This window comes from Onychostoma macrolepis, chromosome 06 (assembly GCF_012432095.1).
Source record: "Onychostoma macrolepis isolate SWU-2019 chromosome 06, ASM1243209v1, whole genome shotgun sequence".
Classification (NCBI taxonomy): Eukaryota; Metazoa; Chordata; class Actinopteri; order Cypriniformes; family Cyprinidae; genus Onychostoma; species Onychostoma macrolepis.
Window position 1 is genome coordinate 3,872,701 of NC_081160.1, and position 23,544 is coordinate 3,896,244.

General features: G+C 37.1%; 1 protein-coding gene across 4 annotated transcripts in view; it reads left to right on the forward strand.

The window, feature by feature from the left end:
* The first annotated feature begins 2,745 nt into the window (after window positions 1-2,745).
* col28a2b (collagen, type XXVIII, alpha 2b) overlaps window positions 2,746-23,544 on the forward strand; it is a 31,383-nt gene continuing 10,584 nt past the window's right edge. The window contains exons 1-24 of one of the 4 annotated variants that reach the window (XM_058780297.1): window positions 2,746-3,502; window positions 3,698-3,793; window positions 4,522-4,691; window positions 5,499-5,766; window positions 5,879-5,939; window positions 6,279-6,388; window positions 8,742-8,839; window positions 9,122-9,295; window positions 10,853-11,406; window positions 17,340-17,360; window positions 17,448-17,507; window positions 18,217-18,270; window positions 18,353-18,397; window positions 18,499-18,525; window positions 18,977-19,021; window positions 19,101-19,145; window positions 19,234-19,287; window positions 21,174-21,242; window positions 21,328-21,396; window positions 21,496-21,564; window positions 22,527-22,595; window positions 23,022-23,090; window positions 23,169-23,237; window positions 23,358-23,426. In XM_058780297.1, the coding sequence (XP_058636280.1) occupies window position 8,839; window positions 9,122-9,295; window positions 10,853-11,406; window positions 17,340-17,360; window positions 17,448-17,507; window positions 18,217-18,270; window positions 18,353-18,397; window positions 18,499-18,525; window positions 18,977-19,021; window positions 19,101-19,145; window positions 19,234-19,287; window positions 21,174-21,242; window positions 21,328-21,396; window positions 21,496-21,564; window positions 22,527-22,595; window positions 23,022-23,090; window positions 23,169-23,237; window positions 23,358-23,426 (1,563 nt within the window). In that variant the 5' untranslated portion in view covers window positions 2,746-3,502; window positions 3,698-3,793; window positions 4,522-4,691; ... (2 more) ...; window positions 6,279-6,388; window positions 8,742-8,838. Of the gene's footprint in view, window positions 3,794-4,521; window positions 4,692-5,498; window positions 5,767-5,878; window positions 5,940-6,278; window positions 6,389-8,626; window positions 8,840-9,121; window positions 9,296-10,852; window positions 11,407-17,339; window positions 17,361-17,447; window positions 17,508-18,216; window positions 18,271-18,352; window positions 18,398-18,498; window positions 18,526-18,976; window positions 19,022-19,100; window positions 19,146-19,233; window positions 19,288-21,173; window positions 21,243-21,327; window positions 21,397-21,495; window positions 21,565-22,526; window positions 22,596-23,021; window positions 23,091-23,168; window positions 23,238-23,357; window positions 23,427-23,544 lie in introns of those variants that run through there. The other 3 variants (XM_058780298.1, XM_058780299.1, XM_058780300.1) reach the window with 3 other exon arrangements.

The following is a 23,544-nucleotide window of genomic DNA, read 5'->3' on the forward strand; positions in this document are numbered from 1 at the left end:
CAGGCATGAATCATTTCCAAGTGCGTCTGACCCGCTCTCTGTAGATCAATGATAATTACCAGCGTGACATGAGTACAATTATTACTGTACAGGATCAGAGGCTGCAGGGGAATGCTGGGAGCTCGATAGAGCTTGAGTTATGGCTCTCGCAGGGCCTGCACGAGTCTCACTCACTAAGCAAGCCATTTTACACTCTTATATGACAGCTTACAGGAGGATATAAGCCTTAACGCTTGTTGGCCATGGAAAGTGTGGCCTGTTTCACCTCTGTCTCGGTACTCTATGATGGTCACATCAGAAGGAATCACATTTTATACTTGATTTTTAATAAAATAGTACTATGAAAACAGTAAATTACTGTGCATGTCTGGTCACTTTGCAAAAGCTTAGATACAGAAAATATAGGCGCATTTATGACACATAAATCCAAAATGTAAAAATAAAAGCCATAAAAAATGTATAATAAAAGAAATTAATACTTTTATTAACAAGGATGCATTAAATTGATCAAAAGTGACAGTAAATACATTTATGATGTTACAAAACACATTTATTTCTGTTTAAAATCAGTGCTTTTGAACTTTCTATTCATGAAAGAATCCTGAAAGATTGCAATTTCACAAAAATATTAAGTGGCACAACTACTTTTAACATTGATAATAATCAGAAATGTTTCTTGGGCAGTCAGCATATTAGAATGATTTCTGAAGGATCATGTGACACTGAAGACTGGAGCAATGATGCTGAAAATTCAGCTTTGTATCACAGGAATTAATTCCATTTTAAAATATATTCAAATAAAAAACACAAAAAGTCATTTTTATTGTAATAATATTTTACAGTATTACTGTATTTTTACTGTATTTTTGATCAAATAATTGCACCCCATTTCTCTTTTAAGTGTTTGGTTATTCTGAAGAGTTAGGGTCATGTGAACTAGCAGCACAAAAAAATTAAGTAAAATAAAATAAAAATATTTGTAGCTTAAGTGTCAGAAAGAGAGTTGAACATGGTAATGAAAACAAATGTAAAACTGGCCCAGGTGCCAAAACGTTGTGAGTGGACCTTGAGAAAAAGCTAAATAATAAAAAATGATTTGACCCCTTAATGGAGCTGCTTGATAAGTACAGCACCTCTCATGCGCACACACACACACACACACACACTCACATCCTCTTATCCCAGTATTTTCACGCTATGTTTGGCAGCTCTCATCTTCCCTTTGATTCCCTAAGTCTTCTTTCCTGCCGGTGTGTGTGTGTGTGTGTTTTCAAGGATCCAGTCGTACCTGTAATCATAATCTACGACAGGAAACTTCAGAGAATCAATTAGTCCAACCCTCATCCTGCGAGCGAAGACGATTCCCCCCGACTTGAGCCGCAAACACCTTCTATCACGAGTCATTTTGCCTCCCTAACACCCGACTTCTCTTCCCTGAGCCCGGATAGGTTTGACTCTAAGCCTCTAAAAAGTTGACAACCCAAAAGCGCTTTTCCCCCTCTCGCTCTCTCCGCGGCCCTTCTCCCCTTTCAGCCTGTCGCGAAAGAAAGCTGGATTTGTTTTCCTGCGCCACCGATAGCGGAGCCCGTTATGGCATTTCATCCCCAATTAAATAAACAGTCTTTTAGAGTCGTCTACAGCAAAGACTCGGGTAAATAGGCGAGCCTGCGGGAGAAGCCGATGGCTCTACACTTTCCTTTGTCCTGGGGAAAATGAGCCTCTGAAGAGAATTCATTGTGGCCCTGTTGTTTTTAAACGCGGCTGCGTCGCACAAAAGGAAACGTAAACCTGGCTCGCTCCTCTCGGCTAAAGTGGCTCCTCGGCTGGAACAAACACCTCATTCAGGGGTCAAATTTAATCCACCCCGCCTCAAGCTTTTGTATTCAGATTAGAGACTAAGGAGGATTTGCAGCGGCTCGAAGCCTCTTGTTAAAAGGCTGTGTTCCCCACTTAACTTGCAATTTACCTGTCACTTAAGCCCCGAGTGGAGATGGAGCTCACCTCTTCAGGAGAGGTTCAAGCCTTTCTCCTTCCCTCTCAATAAGTGCTTTCTCAAATGCTTACTGTACCGAGAGGCAGAGACAGATTAGAAGAATCAAAACCAACCGGCTGTTTGGATAAGTAAGAAAGCATGTACCCCTGAATGAAGCCAAGAAATAAGACACAGACTTGTGAGGCGAGCGAATAACACTTTTACGTTCCAACAAAGGCCTGACTGTGGTAAATCCACATGACAACACCGCAGTAACAAAGCACATTCGATAATGCACTTTTGTTATGATTAGCACCTCTAACTGTTTAACCGAATGCTGCATGTATTCATGCTAAGTTTTTCTGTTGTAAAAAGATGTTTACTGAATATTGATAGAGCAACACAATTAGTTTCAAAAGAAGGTTGTTTTGTTTAAAACCCATGTAAATAGGCCTCTGCAGGGGTCTTTTTGTCCACACTTTGGGTAAATGGCACGTAATGAGGTAAACGGCTGCTGAGGGAGGGATATAGTGCAGATAGGGAAAATAATTTTGCAAAGCAATTTGATACAGCAAGATATTTAAAAATATATATACACATTTAAAATAAATGCACTGAAGTAGGATTTTGTTCTCTTCTGCTCACCAAGCCATGGTGATAAAACATGGATACAGTAAAAATAGTGATATTGTGAAATATTATTGCAATTTAAAATAGCTGTTTTCTATATAATATATTTTTCAAAATGTAATTTGTTCCTGTGATGCAAAGCTGAATTTTCGGCATCATTACTCCAGTCTTCAGAAATCATTCTGATATGCTTTGAAAAGAAACTATAACATTATACTTGTATTTTATGTCACTTCACACTTACTGAATAAATGTATGTTTTTTTTATCAGATCTATAACATGCATTTCATAAAATTAAAATGCAATGTCATTTGAATAGCATAGTTGCATCTTTGCCACTCATTCTTGAGAGGTTATTATTTAAAAATTAACAAATTTTCAAATGTGCCGTAAATCTGCCATTATTATGGCATATATTGTATCAAACCCTGTCATTGTGATCATAAACAACTGGTTGGCCACCTTCTTGAGGAGCAGCCATAGCCAGTTTGTGTCTCTCGCCCTCACCTTAAACCTCTCTCACTTCGTGTCCCACCACAGGCTAATTACGAGGGAAGTGTATTTCACTTCTATTTACAAACCACATTATTCTTTTCATTAGCTCAAACTAGTCAAGCAGCTCGACTGGAAATATCAAGCCAAAAAGGAATGAAGCATGGTATGATTATGAACGCTGCGAGACCGTAATGGTCTGTTCCGTACTGCTGCCATTAGACGGGCCACAGTTAATCAGAACCCACTTTGATTTTTAATGGAAAGAAGAAGAAAGAAGTGGGATGCGTTAAATGCCGTCTGTCATGGCGAAGCTTTTCCATCTGAGCAAAATCAATGTTTTTAAATATGGATTATTATTGAGGAGTTCAAAATGTGCTTTCTGCCCTGGATGGTAAAACTGAGAGGTTTGTGGACTGTGTGTGTGTGTGTGTGTGTTTGTATATGTGTGTGGACACTCTCTCCACTCGTCTGGAGTCCCTTGGCTCCTCGGCGTTCTTCTCCATGAAATGATTTTGTAAATTCAGAAGGCCCTGAGGCCACAGCGGCCCAGGTCTCTTTCAGAACTGGATAATTGACTCTTTTTCCTTGATAATTCATAGCTTGCATATGCCAACTAATACATCAGCATGAGAGCCTGTGGCCGCTCTTGCATCACCCCTGAGACCCTCGAGGAGATCGAGACGGGACAACACACAGTGAGAAATGACCCTTTCTGGCTTTATGAATGAATTATGTCCACAAAACATCTTGATCAGTGCATGGTGTCATCTTGTGTCTATGACATTACTAATTTGCTAGTTAAAACGAGGAGGAGGTGGATGGAGGGGGAAATGAATCCACCAATCGGCTAGTAGAATACAATGTTGGTCTTTTGATACATTCATCAAAAGCTGCCAGTTCCTCCCCCAGTCTTTAATATTGCCCTTTTCAGGAATGCGATTAACATTATTGTGAGAAGAAAAAGACGTCATTTGTTATTTCAATAGGCATGTCAGATCCTCTAGTTCTCTTCATGGATTCATTTGTGTGCTCATTGAAAAACCATGTGATATAAAGTGGATTTTCATGCTTTTTTTGATGAATTTGTCTACAATGTGACTTTCTGTATGCAAATTCAGTTTCCATTTTCTGCAATCTAATAAAATGGTTAAATCTGTAAAATTAGAAGCTATATTTGTATTAATATTTCTTGTATTTGTAAAAGCAGACAAACTCCTGACTTTATCACACATTACTATGAAATTTACAATTACATTTAGTCATTTAGCAGACGCTTTTATCTAAAGGAATGAAATGGATGCCAGGTTTTACTCATTTGACTGAAACAATCCTACAGATTGTAATGTGTTTTGTTTCAAACTACACAAGTTTGTGCGGCATATGGTGCACCTTCTTATTCCATTATTTTTTTGTTTTTGCATAGTGTCTGTGCCCAGGTGTTGGTCTTCAGGGAGATGTCTAAATGCAAAGAGGTCAGAGGATGCTGGGAATCAGACATTTGGGAATGTGGAGGCAAATGCATGAGTTTATGGCCTTGGCACTCTGCAGTAGCATCAGTGCTTTCACACAAGAACTGACTAATACATCCTTGAGGTATTTATTATTATTGTGAAACTTTGTTTTGAACATCTATTTTCTATATTTATGTAAAATGTTTGGTTTGGTTTGAACTGGCAGGTTTCATGCGTACATATGCAATCCATGGTGTAGTATACCCTCTAATGGTTCTGTACAGAACATTTAATGTAAAATCACATGGTTCTTCTGCCCTCTGCTGGCACATATTCATACAGGATCATTGCACTATTGCATAGGCCTGTATTTTTCAGCCTTCATGTGATATTCAGTATACCTCGATATAAATGTTTTTACTCTGAAAAGTTTTTTTTTTTTTCAGAGGGACTGTAATTTAATAATTTCACCGTGTAGGTTCAAAATGTTTATTATATGAAGCAAACTAGGCATGTGTTCTATGCTGTTTTTTTTACTAAATACAAAATTTCAGTTTATTGTGTGAACAAAAGGCGATAAGTGAAAAAAAAGAAACATCAAGGTAAATGCACAGTGCATGTCATTTCCAGTCAAACTGTACTTTTTAAATTATGCCTAAAATGTGAAAATATAATTGTGTGTATTTAAGCTACATCCACAATCCTGTCTGTGAAGTTTTTTTTTCTTCTTCTCAATTTAAATGCTTATTTCTAACACTGCTGTTAACTCCATACATAATTTGAGATGTGGTGGAATTGCCACTGTAGTGAAAGTTTTATAACTTTCAGGAGGGGAAAGATTACAAAAAAAAATTTACGACTCAAATGACGACCAGATCTCTAATACATGCAGTCACATAAACTATCATAGAGTTCTCTCACTAATAAGTGTCTTCTTTGTTTCCCTCAGCTCCTATCTTCAGAATTGACGAATCATCTGTGTAAATCAGTCTGACACCAAAGTTACTCCCATTTGTTTGTCATCAGTTTGAAATTATGCAGACTTGATTTAGGAACTCGCTTATGTCTGGTCTGCTCTTCATATAATCACGATGGCATGCTCCCCTATTTTTATAATGGGTCTGAACATAAGTGGTAATGTTGCTTATGGCAGGAGAATGGCGAAGGATCACCTGTGGATCCTCAGGCAGAATGAACACGGCACTGACTCATAAATGGTACAGTATGTCTGGTTTATTGAGATGATCAGATGTCTCATTTACTTGCCCTCCAGGTTACAGCTACTGTATATTTGAATCTTTTTTTTCTTTTTTTTTTTCTGGGTCACAGATTGTATTTGGATTTTTTTTGCTTTTATTTATTTTTGTTCCAGTTTGATGGTAATACAAAAGTAAGTGAATTTTCTTTTCCAATTTTCAGATGTGCACAGTGGTAGGACATCATTTCTTTTTATAAAAATGTTTCAAATTTATTTGCATTCTTTTCCAAATTACTCATCTACACTCTTTGACCTAGATTATTTTGCTATTAAATTTGAAGTTAACAACAATGATAATTATATTATTAATGTCATAGAATTATTACATTATCATAGATAAGTTTACAGTGCTGTGTGTAATGCCAAGAATTTCTGCATCATTAAAACAAACCCTCTGTAGTCCCATATGCTGATATATGAGATGAACCTGACTGAGTTTTATTCAGCTGTTTCTGACTTCACCGTGTGTAGGAAGCCGTAAAGATGTCCCGAGATCTGCGTGAGGATGATGATGGATGTCAGGCTGCTCTCAGTGATTTTCAGATTTCTTGGAATCAAATGAAAACACAGATGAAGTGCAGGTGAACAATGTATAGGTGTTTTAAGATTGATTTTTGATTAGTGATCATTCTAATTGACAAAAATTGCATTACTTGAATTACTAAAATTTTTATTAAAAAACCATGTCAGCAAATGGATGCCTTTGAAATTTCAATTATTGCTTATATGGGCTTGGATGAATTTAATTATGGAAAATACTGACTTGGAATTAGTAAAATGTAAATTAATATTATTTAAATTGAATTGATTGCAGATATCTGAAATTGCATTTTTGCTAGTCGAAGAAATCACAAAAAAAAAAAAAAGTGTGATTGAAAAGTGCCTGAAGAAGTCTGAAACATTTAGATGTGTAAACAACAATAATCCAAATAGGCAAAAAGTTGCAAAAGGCGCGCACACTATGGAAAAGAACAACAACAACAAAAAAAGTGTGAAAGGAAAAAAAACAGTTTTACTGAGGAACAGTAAAAGTTTTGGTCACAACATGACCTTCTTCAGTGCCGTGTTGTGACTGGAACATTGGCTGTTTTTATTTTGATTTTGATTAATGTCATAGTGTGCTGGCCTTTTCTGCAACTTTTTGACTTTTACTAGTCAAAATTCAATCACGACTATGGGGGCATTAAAAGATCAGACATTTACAGAGCTTACATGGTGCTTCAAATTTGAAGCAGAACAATAAAATAACATGCACTGTTCATATTTTTCTGATATAGAAAACAATGTTTACTAGGTGTGTATTGATAGTTTACACATTTATTCAGTTCTTGGAGAATGTATGTTATCCTGATTCTTTCCAGCTCGGTTCACTTTAAGCCCTGTCGTCGTCATCGGAATGAAACAGAATTTATGTTTCTGCTCAGATTCATGTGTTTTATTGTTTTTTTACTGCCTGACGTGCTTTGAACACCACATGCTCTGATGTTTCAGCTTCAGTGTATTGGTGTACAGTGCTGAGGTGTTTCTGCACAGCATGCTGACGTACATGGCATGTAGCTGTATATCACAACAGCTCAGGACTTTAACGATCCATACTGGACATTTTCCATGAATCCTTTAAGCATTTTTCAGACACGGCTGACACCTACAGTAATTATTTGAGTTAAGAGTTTTTACAAAATCGTTAAAAGGTTACTTTTTGTCCATTTAAAATCATAAATGAACCTAATAGCTGATTTATTTGGTAAATGTCATATATTGAATTCATTAAACAAATAATTCACTTCTTAGAAATCAAATTAACACTACAGAGTTATGGCAAGGAATGAAACACACACACACACACATGCACAGGAGATGCATTCAAAGTCTTCAGAGTTATTCAGGATGTACAAGCGAATATACACTCCTGGAATGTGAAACAATGATTGTTATGCTTCTCATAACCTTCAGCGGTACTTAATCCACAATATTTACTAAAACAGTCTGCCATACTTCAACATGGCAGCTAAAAGCAACACTTTCACATTGCATGGGTGAGGGACAATGAAAAAGCACACACATTTATGATATCAATGGTAATTCACAAAATTATTGACGTTTAGTTACCCTGTTGGAAAATAAAACAGCATATGGTGGTTAGGTATGTTTTGAAGCATGGCAGCTGGTTTGAGCTTTTTTAAGCTGGTCCTTAGTTGGCCATGAGCTGGTTTAAACTGGTCCTGAGTGGGTCATGAGCTAGTCCTGAGCAGGGGCTATTTGCTTAGGACCAGCACAAGACCATCTTAAACCAGTTTATAACCAGCTCAGGACCAGCTTAAACCAGCTGCCATGTCTCAGCAATGGATGCTCTGCAGTGAATGGGTGCCGTCAGAATGAGAGTCCAAACAGCTGATAAAAACATCACAATAATCCACAAGTAATCCACACCACAATTAATGCCTCGTGAAGCAAAAAGCTGCATATTTGTAGGAAACAAATCCATTGTTAAGATGTTTTATCTCTAAACCTTCACAAAATACGAATCCATAATCCATAATAATGCTTCATTCAGTGAAAAAGTCCGTCTCCTGTTATTCTCTCACATCAAAATCCACACACATATTTGTTTAGAACTGTTTTGGACTGTTTTGGCTTGTGCTTGATCTGTGCATATTTTTCTCCTGATTCAGAATTATTACATTCTTTGCTACATTTATGCATAGGCATGCATGTTATATATTATGCAGCAAATGTAAAAATGGGTGGGTTCACAGGAGGAGCTCTGGATATTAGTGTTCCTCTGGATGGCAGCAGATAACTCACATGAATGGAGCTGATGCACATTATTACATTTCTTGTCTTTTACAGCAAACACATTCAGTCTTTACACATATCCAGTGATTCTAAATCATTCTGTATGGCATCCCTTTATTGCATGTGGATCTCACACAGAGAAGAGCTGTCATGAGCTTTTGATCTTCATCATTCAGCTGCTGATTTTTGGTTGAACTCAAGCCTGTACTGTACTGAAATTAGAGCTGCTTCACACAGTAAGTGCACATTTTGCTTGCATTAGCTGTTATAATTCAGTAATATATTAGTTCAGATAAATGAGACTTAAGAGAAGATAACTTCTTTGCTATTACACTTTTGAAATATGAAATTTCAAATGTTATTTAAATGTTATTAAGTTTTGAGTATTTAGGGTGGAAATTAAATAAGCAGACACTGGTTGCATACTTTGAATGAGGCAATGCATTTGATGCATTTGAGAATAAGGTAATCCGTTCTTAAAACTGTGTTGGCTTCTGTTTGTCTCTCTTCTACTGTAGTGATGATACGGCTGTGTGTAAGCTGGCTGGTTTTGCTGTTGGGAGTGCAGCTTGTTTTGGCTCAGCTGGGCAAACTTGACGATGCTGATGATGATGATGAGGAGGATTTAGAAGATAAGAGAAATGGAAGAAACAAAAATAAACCAATCACCTCTAATGTCATCCCAAAAAGTGGTAATTATTTCTTGCCGTTCAGCACAACACAGCAAACATATAGTAAGCAGGTGGCTTGTAAAATACTGTATTTGCGTTTTATATTCAAAAGCCCATTTGGCTTCAGCTAAGCACAAGTGAGGTTTTGGTCCAGGTGGTATGAGATCATTACAACAGATTTCATTCATGCATCTGTCAGACAGGGGCAGGGTGTGATTGATTATGATTTTTTAATAAATTAAACTAATTTAAATACTTATCAAGAACAAGAAAAGTTCATAGTATGTGAAGTTTGTTGCCTTACGGACTACTCTGCTCTCCATTTTTGATCTAAACTCTGCTCTGCTCATGTATCTTCTTCATCATAAATATGATTTACTGGAGACTGGGGTCATTTCATCTGGTTCACATTTACTATTACCTTTACATTTTTTTTTTTTTTTGGCACTTTAAGTTATTTATGTATTACCTAAACAGTTATCAAAGGATTAAAGTCAGATAGGAGTCGCAGGCTGTACTTTAATGTCAAACCACATTACAATGTATGCAGTCACAAATCAGCATTTTTGTCACTTTGTCATTCCAAGTCTCACTTAAAGAAATAGTTGAAAAATATATATTTTCTAAAAATGCTGCAGTGTTAGTTTAGTATCACTGATTTACTATTGCAGTTTATATATATATATATATATATATATATATATATATTTGAATAAAATTGTGTTTTTAGATTTTAAGGTAATCATTTTAAAATTTAGTTGTGTGGTTTTAACGAGTTCGTTTGCCCATATAATCATTGGGAAATAGAGTAAACTTATTTGGCTTGCTGTCCACTGATGGGTGGCTCGATGAAGCAGTTTCAACTCGAGCTCTGATAAACCCCCCAGGGACATGGTATAAGGTGATTACAAAGGGCAAGGTACCTAAGAAGAGATTGGGGAGGTGGAGGGATGCTAGAGCAGCTGAGACTGGAGAGAGGTAAGCAGCTGCTTATATACTCCAGCTGTTGATTGAAAGATTAGATGGGCTCGCTCCTCCCTAACTTACGTTTAGGAACTTCATTTAATGTCAGTACATTTTTTTTTTTTTTTTAAGTTTTAGTACTTTTACTATTTTAATATATAAATGCAATGTTGCTTTGTCAACACTTATCACTTATCAACTTATCAGTTGTTTATTTTATTTCAATTAACGAAAATGTTTTTTATGCTTTTGGTTTTATTTTTTGTTAACAATAATAAGCCTTGGCTGTTTTTTTTTTTTTTTTTTTTTTTTTTGTGGGCAACAATTATATTTTTTAAAGAATCTTCAGAAAATCTTATTATCACTTAAACTCTTAAATTCAATAACAGTCCATATTTGCAGCAGTCATGCAAAAACACAATAAAACACCATAAAACTCAAATCAATATGACACCAGAAGTCAAGGTTAATGTAAATGATGTTTGGTCACAATACACTCAAGAAACTAAGATGTTTAAAATGTTATTGATGTCCAATCTGACGTTTTAACATAGGTTTGAATTTATATCTTTGGGTCAATGTTTAATACTTTTTTGTCTTTTTACCATCTTTCAGATGCGGACTGTAATTTGGAACTGGCATTTTTGGTGGACAGTTCAGAAAGCGCCAAAGACAACCATGCTCAAGAGAAGCGTTTTGTTACTGATCTTGTTAGCCGGATCCGAAACATCCATCTCCAAACTGGACAGGGCTTGAAATTCAGAACCGCTCTCCTTCAGTACAGCAGTCATGTGATCACCGAACAGTCCTTCAAAGATTGGAGGGGCGTGCCCACCTTCCAGGATCACATCGGGCCCATGCCTTACATAGGGCACGGTACCTACACCACCTACGCCATCACCAACCTCACACGCATCTACCTGGAGGAGTCTGGCCCTGACAGCGTGAAGGTGGCCATTCTGCTGTATGACGGCGAGTCGCATCCCAAGAATCCCGATATCTTCTCTGCTTTAGCTGATGCTAAGAACCAAGGGATTAAATTCTTCACAGTGGGTTTCACATCCGCTGCCAATGTGGAACAGCTGCGGCTCCTGGCCAGTCCTCCGGCCGCCCGCTACGTACACAACCTACAGGACAAGGGCGTCATGGATAAGATCGTCAAAGAGATTGTAAGTAGTGTTTTCCCATAGGAAATAAAAATCTTGTGTCAAATGTTTTTTGATAGACATGAACAAGAGCAAATGGAAATTTTGTCCTGCTGGAACCCAGAAATCGAATGTGTATCATTAAAGGGATAGAGCTCCCAAAAATGAAAATTCTGTCATCGTTTACTCACCGTCATGTCGTTCCAAACCTGCAAGACTTTCGTTCACCTTTGGAAGACAAATGATATTTTAATATTTTAAATGAAAATTTATCTGAGAGATTTCTGTCCTGCCATTAATAGTCTACTCTACTACTACTTTTTCGCTTCAAAAGCTCTTAACATCTTGAGTCTCATCAGAAATGTTTACTAAACTGCTCAATTCATATGGATTAGTTTTATGATCTCTTTATGAACATTTTGAAGCATCAAAGTGGTAATTGAGTAGAGTTTCTATGGCGAGACAGAAATCTCTCAGATTTTATTAAAATATCTTAATTTGTGTTCTAAAGATGATCGAAAGTCTTACAGGTTTTAAAGGACATGAGGGTGAGTAAATTATGTCAGAATTGTCATTTTTGGATGAACTATCCCTTTAAGAATTTTCCCAGAAGCATTGTGAGCCTAGAGGCTGGAATGCACCACACAATTTTTAAAACAGATTTAAAAGACTAGGCATCATGCACTTGTGACTCATTCACTGGTTACAGAGAAAAACTGGGCATCATACACTAAATGACAGAGGATGACACACTAAGGGACCATTCACAAAAATGTGATATGCGAGCATTGAAATGGGGAAAAATGCAAGGCCTCAAGGCACAGTTTTTATAAGTTGAACCTATTTTAGCTTGAGTGCTGCGTTTTTAGAACACTATGTCATGGATGCTGCAAAAGACGCAAACGCAACGGTCAAACATGTCAATTGCCTTTCCATAGGAATGCATTGGAATGCAAAAACGTTCTGTGTGAACATTCCGAAAATGAACAGAAACGTGCGCCTCGTTGCTAGGAGATGCATGACAAGTGAAAACAATGTGTGTTCTAAAATCGTCTCAAAATGGAATTTGGATGGTATGGAAGCCCGTTTTCTGCCACTCAATAAAAAAAATTAAATAAAAAAATAGGTAATTACGACTTTTTTTCTCAGAAGTGTGAGTTTATATTTTGTTATTCTGAATTTATAAGTCAGAATAGTGAGTTTATATCATGCAAATCTGAATTGTGAGAAAAAAGTCAAAGAGAAAAAAACAATTATCTTTAAAAAAAAATAATAATTTTATTCAGTGGCGAAAACAGGTCTCCGGATGGAATCTAATTCTGAAGAAAAAAATTGAAGTCTGTGCACTTCATAAACTTCGCAATTTTCTGTGAAATCTGTTGACTCCGACTGCCCAAAATCTGAAGACTTTGACGTTCGGCAACAAGTATCAACTTTTCCAGACTGAAGATTGGAGCAAAAATCTGTGCAAAAGTTGTGTAGTGTATTCCAGACTTAAATTGATCACAGAGGCAATTGGTGCCAAATAATGGCTTCTACAATCAACTTAGGCTGTTCAAAGTCTCTCAATATAAATGCAATTCTTATTTAAATTCTGTGATCTGAACTGTGATCCTCATTAATTTTATTGTTCTTTGTGTATACTGAATATTAGCTGTTGATGATGATGATACTTTATTTGTCATTTCTATGTCACATAGAAACGAAATTGTGTTTCACACGTCCACATCTTACAATTCAGTGCATTATATAATACATATAAATCAGTTCAATAAAATTATTTAAAATAATAAAGCATAAATATTCTAATAAAATTATTTCAAATGCTCTAAAATGTTAAAAGAATAAATCACAAAAGAGTCACAAACTGATTTAGCAGCCTAATTGCTGTGGGAAGAAAGCTATTCAACAGCCGAGAAGTTCTGGTTTTTATGCTACGGTATCTTTTTCCTGACTGCATCAATGAGAACAATCCATTAAGTGGATGTATGCAGTCCTTCAGGATACTACCAGCTCTCCGTACACAGCGCTCTGTGTAAATGTCTTGTAGCTGTGGTAGTGAGACACCAATAATTTTCTCCGCTGTTCTCACAATCCGGCTGAGATTGTGTCTCTCCTCTGCTGTACAGCTTCCAAACCAGGACGAGATACAATAAGTCAGCAGACTCTCTACTGTCCCTCTATAAAACAACGTCATGGCTGTGATGGGAAGTTCCACCTTCTTCAGCCTGCGAAGAAAATGAAGGCGTTGTTGTGCCTTCTTGATCACAGCTGAGGTGTTATCTTTGGTAATCAGCTTGTCCGTCAGATGGATCCCCAAGAACTTGGTGCTTTGGACCCTCTCCACCTCGGAGCTGTTTATAGTCAAAGGGAGATGGTGATGTTGCCCAGCTCTCCTGAAATCTATGACCATCTCTTTTGTCTTATTGGTGTTGAGGGCCAGATGGTGCGTTGTGCACCAAGCTGTGAGTTTCTCCACCTCTTTCCTATATGCCAATTCATCATTATCAGTAATAAGGCCGACAACAGTGGTATCGTCTGCGAACTTGATAACATGATTGCTATTAAAACTGGCAGTACAGTCATATGTCAGCAGCGTGAACAATAAAGGACTCAGAACGCACCCTTGTGGCGTACCTGTGTTCACAATTATTGTTTTAGATGTTAAACTGCCAACTCTGACTGTTTGTCGTTTCTCTGTCAGAAAGTTCATAATCCACCTGCACACTCCTGAGTCCAGACCCAGCAGCAACAACTTTTCCACCAGTTGTTGAGGCAAGATTGAATTAAATGCTGAGCTGAAGTCCATAAGTAAAATCCTGGTATAGGTGTTCTTATTCTCCAGGTGTGTCAGTGTGAGGTGGAGCAGGGTGGAGATGGCGTCCTCAGTAGAGCGATTCGCTCTATACGCAAACTGAAGTGGGTCCAGATTTGTTGGAAGACAAGACCTGATGTAACTCATCACTAGACGCTCGAAACACTTCATAGCAATAGAGGTCAAGGCTACTGGACGATAATCGTTCATTGAGGATGGATTGGACTTTTTTGGAAGTGGAATAATAGTAGAGCTTTTTAGACAAGTGGGTATACTGGCCTGGCTGAGAGAGATGTTGAATATATCACAAAAGACATCCTTTAATTGCTCAGCACAACCTTGTCTCGTTTGTGCCTATTTTTATTTCTCCTGAGGAATGTTTGAAGAAACATCTGAAAAAAAGGTCATGAAAGAGGAACATCTGAGCAATAAACTTCCCTCAGGATTGTCCAAACAAAGAAGTTTAAGGTGGCAGTGTTGAGACATGAGCTGTGAAAACAAATTTTTGGTTCTTAGGGACCAACTTTGAAGTCTAGAAATTATGAAGGTCAGATGCTTGTCAAATCCCAAATGAAGGATTTATATCTCTTGAGGGGTCACAGATTAAGCGGGGCATGTGTGTGTAGGGGTTTGTGCTACTGAGAACATAGTTATGGAAAATGGGCCGTCTTATCTCTGTATCTGTCCTGAGGACATGGAAAAATTTGATTACGAATTCCTTCGACAGGGCATTAAGGCCATAGTGAGTAAATGCTTTCTCAAACACACCTTACCTCAAGATAAAACCCCCTAAAGGTGATTTAAGAAGTTGTCTACTGTACTAGAGCATAGTATTTTGGACCATGGTGTGCTTGTCAGCAAGTGATGCAAGTCCAAGTCTGGCTCGTGTAATTTCCTGAACCCATTCTCTCTTTGTTGCTTGATAAAAGTGATACAAAGCATGCCTGCAAAAAAAAAAGCTTGGTGCCAACACCTGGTCAAGTGTGTCCCACAATGCACGTAAGATGCATGTTATGTGTGTCTGTCTGTGAGATTCCATCCATCTATTTCATCACAGTTTTATCCTTCAACAGTTTCTTGTGGCTTTGGCTAATGTTTTTAGCATTGTTTCCTATTAGTAGACAGGAATGCTGGATCTTAGTGTGTCTGGAGTTGTATAAACTTACAGAATGTCTCTAATGTGGTGAGCTGACCTACGTGTCTCACATCGCACAGCATCTGCACATGTTCGGGAAACTTTTACGACTGAATATGTTATCCAGCGCTGCCGTCTCCTGCTAGAGGTTCCCTCGTGCTTCTCTGATAATAGAAAACAGCAGATCACACGAGAGACATCCAAGCCTGTGACATCACACCTGCAAAAAATCCAGCCTTTGATGGTTTTAAGTGTTCTTTCAGACTGGACAAAACTGGTTTTGGTGTTTTAAACGTTTTTACCTGGGGCTGGATTCACAAAATTTCTCTTAAAAAATAAGAGTTAAGAAAGTTCTTAAGATAAATTCTAAGATTGTTGTAAGTAAGGTTTTTTTTTTCTTATGAACAATGGTAAGAATAAAGATAATAGACATTCTTTAGAAGATAAATACATTCTTTAAGTATTTGGTATACAAAATATCCTTAACATTGTTTTAAAGTTAGAAAATAAAAATAAAATGGCAGTTAAGAAGAATGTTATTCTTAAGAATGTTTTGTGAATTTTCTGGCCCCTTATAGGTCTTGACCATTCTTCTTAGGGCTGGTTGACTACCTTGGCTAAGCTGGTAACTACATTTAAGGTGATAAATGGTTTGGTTTTGCAGGGTTTTTGATGGTCCAACGTGGTAATTAGCTGGAGCTAACTGGAACAAGGTGGTTTTAGTCAACCACACTACCAGTTTATGGGACTGAGGTTGACCTGGTAAATCATGATCACGTTGGTTAGAGCTGGTTGACCACTTTGGCTAAACTAGTTTAGACCTCATTGAACTACTAGACCAGTTTGATCCCTTTTTTCCAGTCATAATGGCTGGTTTTATGCTCAGTGGTTGGGCAAAAGAGTGATATCTGTAACAGACATTTGCGGTGGGTAGATCCAAATTCTGAGGGTCAAAATTTGTTTGTTTTTGTTTGTATACCAATATTGTGATTATGCCATTAAGCTTCTCAACTGTGCATCTGATGTAGTCAAATATGTTTATAGAGATGTTTTTGGTACAATTTATTTCTCAGGTATTGAATGTAAATAGATCTGGTGGGTCTGCTTGACCAGTTTGACCACCTTAAGCTGGTATGAATTTTTTTTTCTAAGCAGGTCTACTGGAGTTAGAGCAGAATAACAGTTAGCGGGTTGCAGTATTTGCACAGTGAACATCTGTTTCTCATTGACTTTGTGCTGGGTCAGAGCTTTAGGGTACTATGAGCAGCATGATCCTGCATGCAGGATGAATATCTCACCCAGCCTTCTGCACGCTAGCTGCTCAGGAACGACTGTTGATTCAGGTGCTTGTCAATGAGACAAGAAAAGCACAATCAGGAGCTTTAATCGCAGGCCAGGAACATTCAAATCGCATGCAACATTGTCATCTTCTCTGCTGCTTGACTGTCTCATCCGCTGTAGTTACATCTGTAAATCAGCTGCTCGTTCAAGCTAAGTGTGATGTTGCTCATCGCACACGTTTTCGGTTAAATAAGACATGCATCTTTCCACTGTGTCATTATGTCAACTGAGTGCGCTGTTTGCAATCAAGACAAAATGACTTAATGTGTTGCAATTAAATTTTCTTTGTTTTTCTGAGTGCCTGTGATTCCCAGATTACGGCATCTGTCTATCATCACTGTCCTTAAACTTGATCTTTCATCCAAGGAATGTTGTTTGAAATGTGTCTCTCTCTTTCTGTTTTTCTCATTCATACACATGTGCATCTATTATGCAAATGCATGCACATTAAACCTGGCATGAGAGACATCTAAAAAAAAAAAAAAAAAAAAAGCCAGACTTTCTTCCAGCAGCCTTTTGTGTTCTGAGAAGAGACTAAATATGGGACCTTTCAGTTTTCTAAAAGTTGGTTTGGACATTTATACATTTATAGACTGTGTGAGATGTCTTATCATTTTTGTAAATTTTTCTTGTGAATTCACCTTTTTCACTTTTGTTTCCTTCTAGACTGAGGTGGCTAATGAAGTGGTAAGTGTTTGACTGACAGAATTAATTTAGGACACTTACGAGTGACGTTATTTGTTGTGACTAAAGCAGTGTGTCTGTGTCCAACAGTGCCCTCTTTCCCCAAAATGCACTTGTGAGAAAGGAGAGCGAGGAACTAGTGGACCACCTGTAAGTGTCACACGTTCTTAAAACCATTTCTAGCCCCTCACACGGTGTTTCAAAAAAGCATAATTTAATATAAATTCAGAGATTTTGTCTTTCCACATATTTTTCATAAAGAGAACAAATACCCACCAGATTGATCAAAGATTGGCTGAACATGCAAGAATTTTACAATTATATAATTATTCATGCTTATGTCATACTAAACCTGTTTGCTATTATTTTTGTAGCATCTCCACACAGCTGTTGTACATACAGTGACAGTTTATAATCTCATCTGTCTATCTTCAAAAAGCAGCATAAAGTGGGAAAAAAAACAATGAAAGCATAATAAAATTATTCCCTAAAATAGACTTCTTGCATTTTGATGAAACCACACTGAATTTGATTTGGTGGACAGAAGTTGTTTGAATATTGTAAAATAAATAATTCAGATACTATAAAGACATATAGACATCATTTTTTTTAAAGAAAACTGCTCCACTGTTATTTTAAATTAATACGAATTTCAGCCTATTAATGAAAACCTTATTTCTTTATTATTGTAAAGAAATGTCAGTGTCTAGAAGGGAGTACATAAACATAAATAAATAATTCTGCACCCATCAGTTATACCACTTCAACCAGTTTTCTTTGTCTAGACACTGTTGACAGAATGATGCATGGCAGAATCTGAATCATTAGTAAGTTAACACTCCTTCTCTGAGAACCACAGGGTAAAAAGGGTCGTCCTGGAGAAGATGGAAGTCCAGGATCTAAAGGACAAAAGGTCAAAGTTATTTTAAATTATCGGCCCATGTATGTCATTATTTATTTGTGTTATCCTCTAAAATGTGACACACTTCCTGCAGGGAGAGAACGGATTCAACGGTCCTCCTGGACGAGATGGGACAGAGGTGAACCTGTCCAGAACGAGGCCTAAAGTCACTCTATTTTCTTGACATTTTCTGCTTGTGTAACTGCTCTTTCTCACCATGTGTTCTGTATTGATTGTTAGGGGAAACCTGGATACAAAGGAGAAAAGGTAAAATGATGCATCATAGACTAATTTACAAAATATCACTTGTGCTTGCAATGCCATCTCATGGTTAGATTAGAAAAAAAAAGTATACCTTAAAATGCAATTTAAGTCACTTTGAATAAATGCGTCTGCTAAATGTGTAAATGTAAATTTAAACAAATACTAACTTTATATATGTCTTACATCCAATCCTTTCTGTAAATCTTTTTTTTTTTTTTTTTTTTTGTATGTTGTACTGACTGATGTTACAGAGTTATTAACAGTTAATATATAATATTACATTTTAAATAGTAATATCATTTTTTTTTTTAATTTATGAAGAATAAAACAGCTTTTTAAACAACTGATATGACTTTATACTTCATCTCATCTGAGTGTATTGTCAAAAGTAATACTGACACTGACACAAAATGTACACTGACACTGACTTTTAAAAATAGATATATATTTTTAGGGTGAGCGAGGGGAGTGTGGGACACCAGGCGTCAAAGGAGACAGAGTCAGTGACACTTCAGATCTACAGTTCATGTACGGTAACATTTTTGTACAGTAACTAACTGAATCTGATTCTTTAAAAGGGTCCGGAGGGTCCTGTCGGTATCAGAGGAAACAGAGGACTGCAGGTTTGTCTTTAAACTTCATTTATGAAAACGCAAAACATGCATTTTTCTCTTTTTGATTACTGTATCACTCTGTTGTGTTTCTCTGCAGGGTTTACCTGGACCTAATGGAGACATTGGCTCTGAGGGCCCACCAGGCAAAAAAGTGAGTTCGATTCAACAATGTCTGCTTTCAAATACAGTAAAGCAGCATTTTTTTTTTTTTCAGAAAGCAGGTGTACAATTACACTCTTCAAAATAAAGATTACAAAAGAGGCTTTTCACAGTGATGCCATAGAGGAACCATTTTGGTTTCCTGCAAATAACCATTCAGTGAACCGTTCTTTAAAAAAAAAAAAAAAAAAAGTTTGAGAAACATTTGAATGATCTTTAATAATCATGAAGCACCTTTTTCCAATTTAAAGAACCTTTTGTGAAATGCAAGTGTTCCGTGGATGTTAAAGGTTCTTCACGGAATAATCAATGACAATAAAGAACCTTTATTTTTAAGTGTGTAGAATGTTTGGGAAAACCTAATGCCATAAACGTTCTTCCATGTTCTTGTGTAATAGAAATGACCTAAGTGCCCTGTATGGGCTTGCAGGGTGCTGCCATGCTAAAAATGATTTAAAAAAAAGATTTCATTAGGCTGGTTATTTTAAATTTGGATCAATTTTGACACTGTAGTCTGATTCTCTGTCAGTGCTGATATGCATCTGTGTGCTTCTAAAGAGAACTCAGAAGTTAATTATTTTTTCTGGAATGTTCTTTTTTCCTGTACTGATGGACGTCATCTGAGCAGCAGATTAATGTCTGGACTTGCATGCTTGTGTCGCACCACAAATCAGTATTTCTGTCTTTGACAGGTGAAGGTGTTCTGCCTAATGTGTCTGAACACAGTAATTGCGCTCTTTGCTTAAATATGTCTGACATGAGCCGTGTGTCTTCAAAGACCCCCAGTTTCATCTGCCCAATGAAAGAATGCATGCAGACATGTACATAATAGTCATGAAATGATTTTTATAACATCACGGTTATTATGATTTTTTTCATTTAACAGATGCTGGTATTCAAAGCATTCCCTTAAAGTTAAAGTCTTTAGTTTATTTTAGTGCCCATATTAACACAGGCTTGATGACAAGCAGACTAAATTTATATTCAGTGAATCTGACTGAATCCAGATGATGTAAGCAGTTTATTGCAGCAGTTTGAGTTTTGGGATTCGTTCCATGTAGATTAATCATCATTTAGATGTAAATGTGATCCACTCTTCATCCTCATGTTGCTCCAAAAACATAATGAGAAAGGTCACGAGACACGAGTTTTAATAGTTGAACTTCTTTTAACTTGAGCACTGCATATTTAGAATGGCGTGTTCATGTGCAAAGATGCTGCAAAAGATGTGAAACATGAACGCAACAGTCAAACCCGTCTCTCTAGCAAGTGTTTGCATTTGTTAAAACAATGGTGAAGTATATAGTGCAGTGGAAAATCACAAAGCACATTCTGCACATTTGGCCCCTGAGAACATTATTTAACATATTCAACATTTAGATTTTAGTGGCTCAATAATCTTTTTATTGCCTTTCTCTGATTTTCAAATCAGCAAAATCTAATATCAGTCATCTTCTAATTCCTATGTATTGTTTTATTAATGCATAAACCAAATACATAAGTACATGTAAGGACAATGTTTTGAGTGTTTTAGACAGTTGCAGTTACCATGTTTTGCAGCTGAATATTTACCCTAGTCGGTTTAATTAAGTAAAAGAAGCTGAGATGCATTCATTTTGAGACTTATTGGTTTGTTCATTATAGACATTTGGTATTAATTTTATTTGTGCAGGTCGAAAAGAAAGTCTTAAAGAAGCTTAAATTTGTTTCTGCCTTTTTTCTTTTCTTTCCTTTTTTTCTTTACCAGCTATATATGGTTCTGGACCATTAATACTTGTCTAATGTGGTCTTTTCAATAAGGTAGAGAGCATTGAGTTCACAGATTGGACTTCAATATTGTATCTGTTATTATTATTCTGAATGGTTCTGCATCTTTAGGGCGAGAGAGGTTTTCCCGGACCACCAGGAATACAGGGCGAGACTGGCTTTGGGCTTCCTGGACCAAAGGTTGGCTTTAAATGGAAACTCTGATATCAGGAACCCAGTGCACTCATATCTGTGATCATAACATGCATGTTTTCTCAATCTGTAGGGTGATGTGGGGTTTCAGGGCAGAATGGGTCCTCCCGGGCCTCCTGGGCTTGGCGAGCCGGGCCTACCGGTAAAGATATGCAAGTGATCATGCTCAATAGAGATTGCAATTGTTATTGAACACAATGAAGTCATTGTATTAATTTCTATAATCATGTTTTCTCTGAAGGGGCCACAGGGGCCACAGGGTTTGCCAGGAGAGAAGGGCCCTGCAGGAGAGGGTTTACCAGGACCAAAGGTAAACACGTCATTGCACACAGTTCATTATTTTCAGAATGCAGTGTACGTGAGTCATATCAAGGTTATGAAGAGGTTTAATGTGTTTTTATTCAAGTTGTGTCTTGTGTGCATGGTTTATATCAGAGAACCTTTGAAATGTCTAAACTTTGTGACCTCTGACCTTAATTAATTTTCGGAGCGATCCAGCATTCTTTCATCTGTTTTCATTCAATAAAGGACATAATCGATCTTGCTGTTGTTTGACTCTGTATCTGAAAAATGCAGGGAGTGTCAGATATATTTATGCATTTGGCAGATGCTTTTATGCAAAGCAACTTAAAGTGCTTTCAGTAAATGTGTGGCCTGGGAATCAAACCCATGACTTTGGCGTTGCTAGCGCTGTGTTTTACCAGTTGAGCTTCAGAGGTTTGTTGACCCATTGCAGAATGAGATTTTAAATCGTGTTTTTGTTAAGGCGATCATTTTAACTAATGGCAAATATCCAGATCACGAACAATGGGAAAAATAGATGTTGAAGGCGTTTCTTCGAACCAATTTTAACTCAAATTGCTTGTAAGTTTCACAAGTAATTACAAAGAAACAGAAAGTAACAGTGAATAAAACATGAAATTTTGAAGTAGAAAGACTAAAATAGCGTTTTCTTTTAAAATGTACTATTTACAAATGTTTTATTCTCGTACAAAAAAAAAAAAAAAAAACTTTTTTTTTTTTTTTCAGTTTAGCATCATGGCAGAGTTTTTCTTCAGAAGCTGTTATACATTATGCAAAATGTCTTTATGGTTCTAAAATAGGCTTCATTTTCTCTCCACAAATATTGCTTTTTCTTTTGATCTTAGGGTGAATTGTGACCTGCACATTTTTGTGACATTCACCAGGATAAACAACAACAACAAAAATATATGAAAATGGGATGGCAATGCATGGTATAAATTTGATGGTTTAAACTTTTGTCTTTTACAGGGTGAGAGGGGTCTGGAGGGGCCAAGAGGACCCAGAGGACCAGTAGGTCCTGGCATTAGAGGAGACAAGGTAAAACATTCAGAACGCTTAAATGAAATTTGATTTTTGAGTGAACTAATCACTTTCTTTTTTGAGCTCATACTGTATATCATGAGTGGGTTGATTATACCCTAAAGCTGCTCTATACTAGATGTTGCGTTTTCTTTAAAAACGTTTACAAATTAATTAGAAATGTTCTTAGCTCTGAAAAGTTTCAGGTGTTACATAATTTGCATTATTATACCATTCTCTGTGGCTTTGTGAAGGAACATGTCACAGCATGCAGTGCAATTAGTACTCAGCCTGTGGCCATGGCGTATATGAATATCAATGCTGTATCTGTTACACATTCCATATCCTTTTAATAACTAGATTGTACATGAGCTGACAGATTTGCTTATGCTTGACTCTTATTGTGTGTAATTGGAATAATATATTTGTGTTTATTGTCTTAAGGGTGATATTGGTCCTCCTGGTCTTCAAGGAGCAGTGGGGCTTCCTGGAGCAGGGATCCAAGGAGAGAAGGTGATGACAAGATTATGATCTGAGAATGATGTAAAAATGTACTGTACATCCATGCATTGTAAGATATGCTTGTTTTAGGGTGTGGAAGGACCACGTGGACCCCCGGGAAGCAGAGGCCCACTGGGTGAGGGCTACCCTGGACCAAAGGCAAGAGATTCCCATCATGCTATAAACACTGTCTCAACTTCAAACAGTAAATAAACGTTGGATAAACGTTATCTGATAACTTATGAAATCATCTGTATGTTTACGAATGTGCTCTTGAAGGGTGATCAAGGTTTCCCAGGTGAGATCGGTGCACCAGGAGAGAGAGGAGCAGGAGAACCGGGGGCAAAAGTAAGTCATCCTCACTTTACTCTTAATGTAAAGCCAACATGAAATCAGAATTCACTCTGTTGTTTTTCTTAATTCACAGTCTTGCTCTTGTGCATGATTCATCAGTGCACGTTCTTTC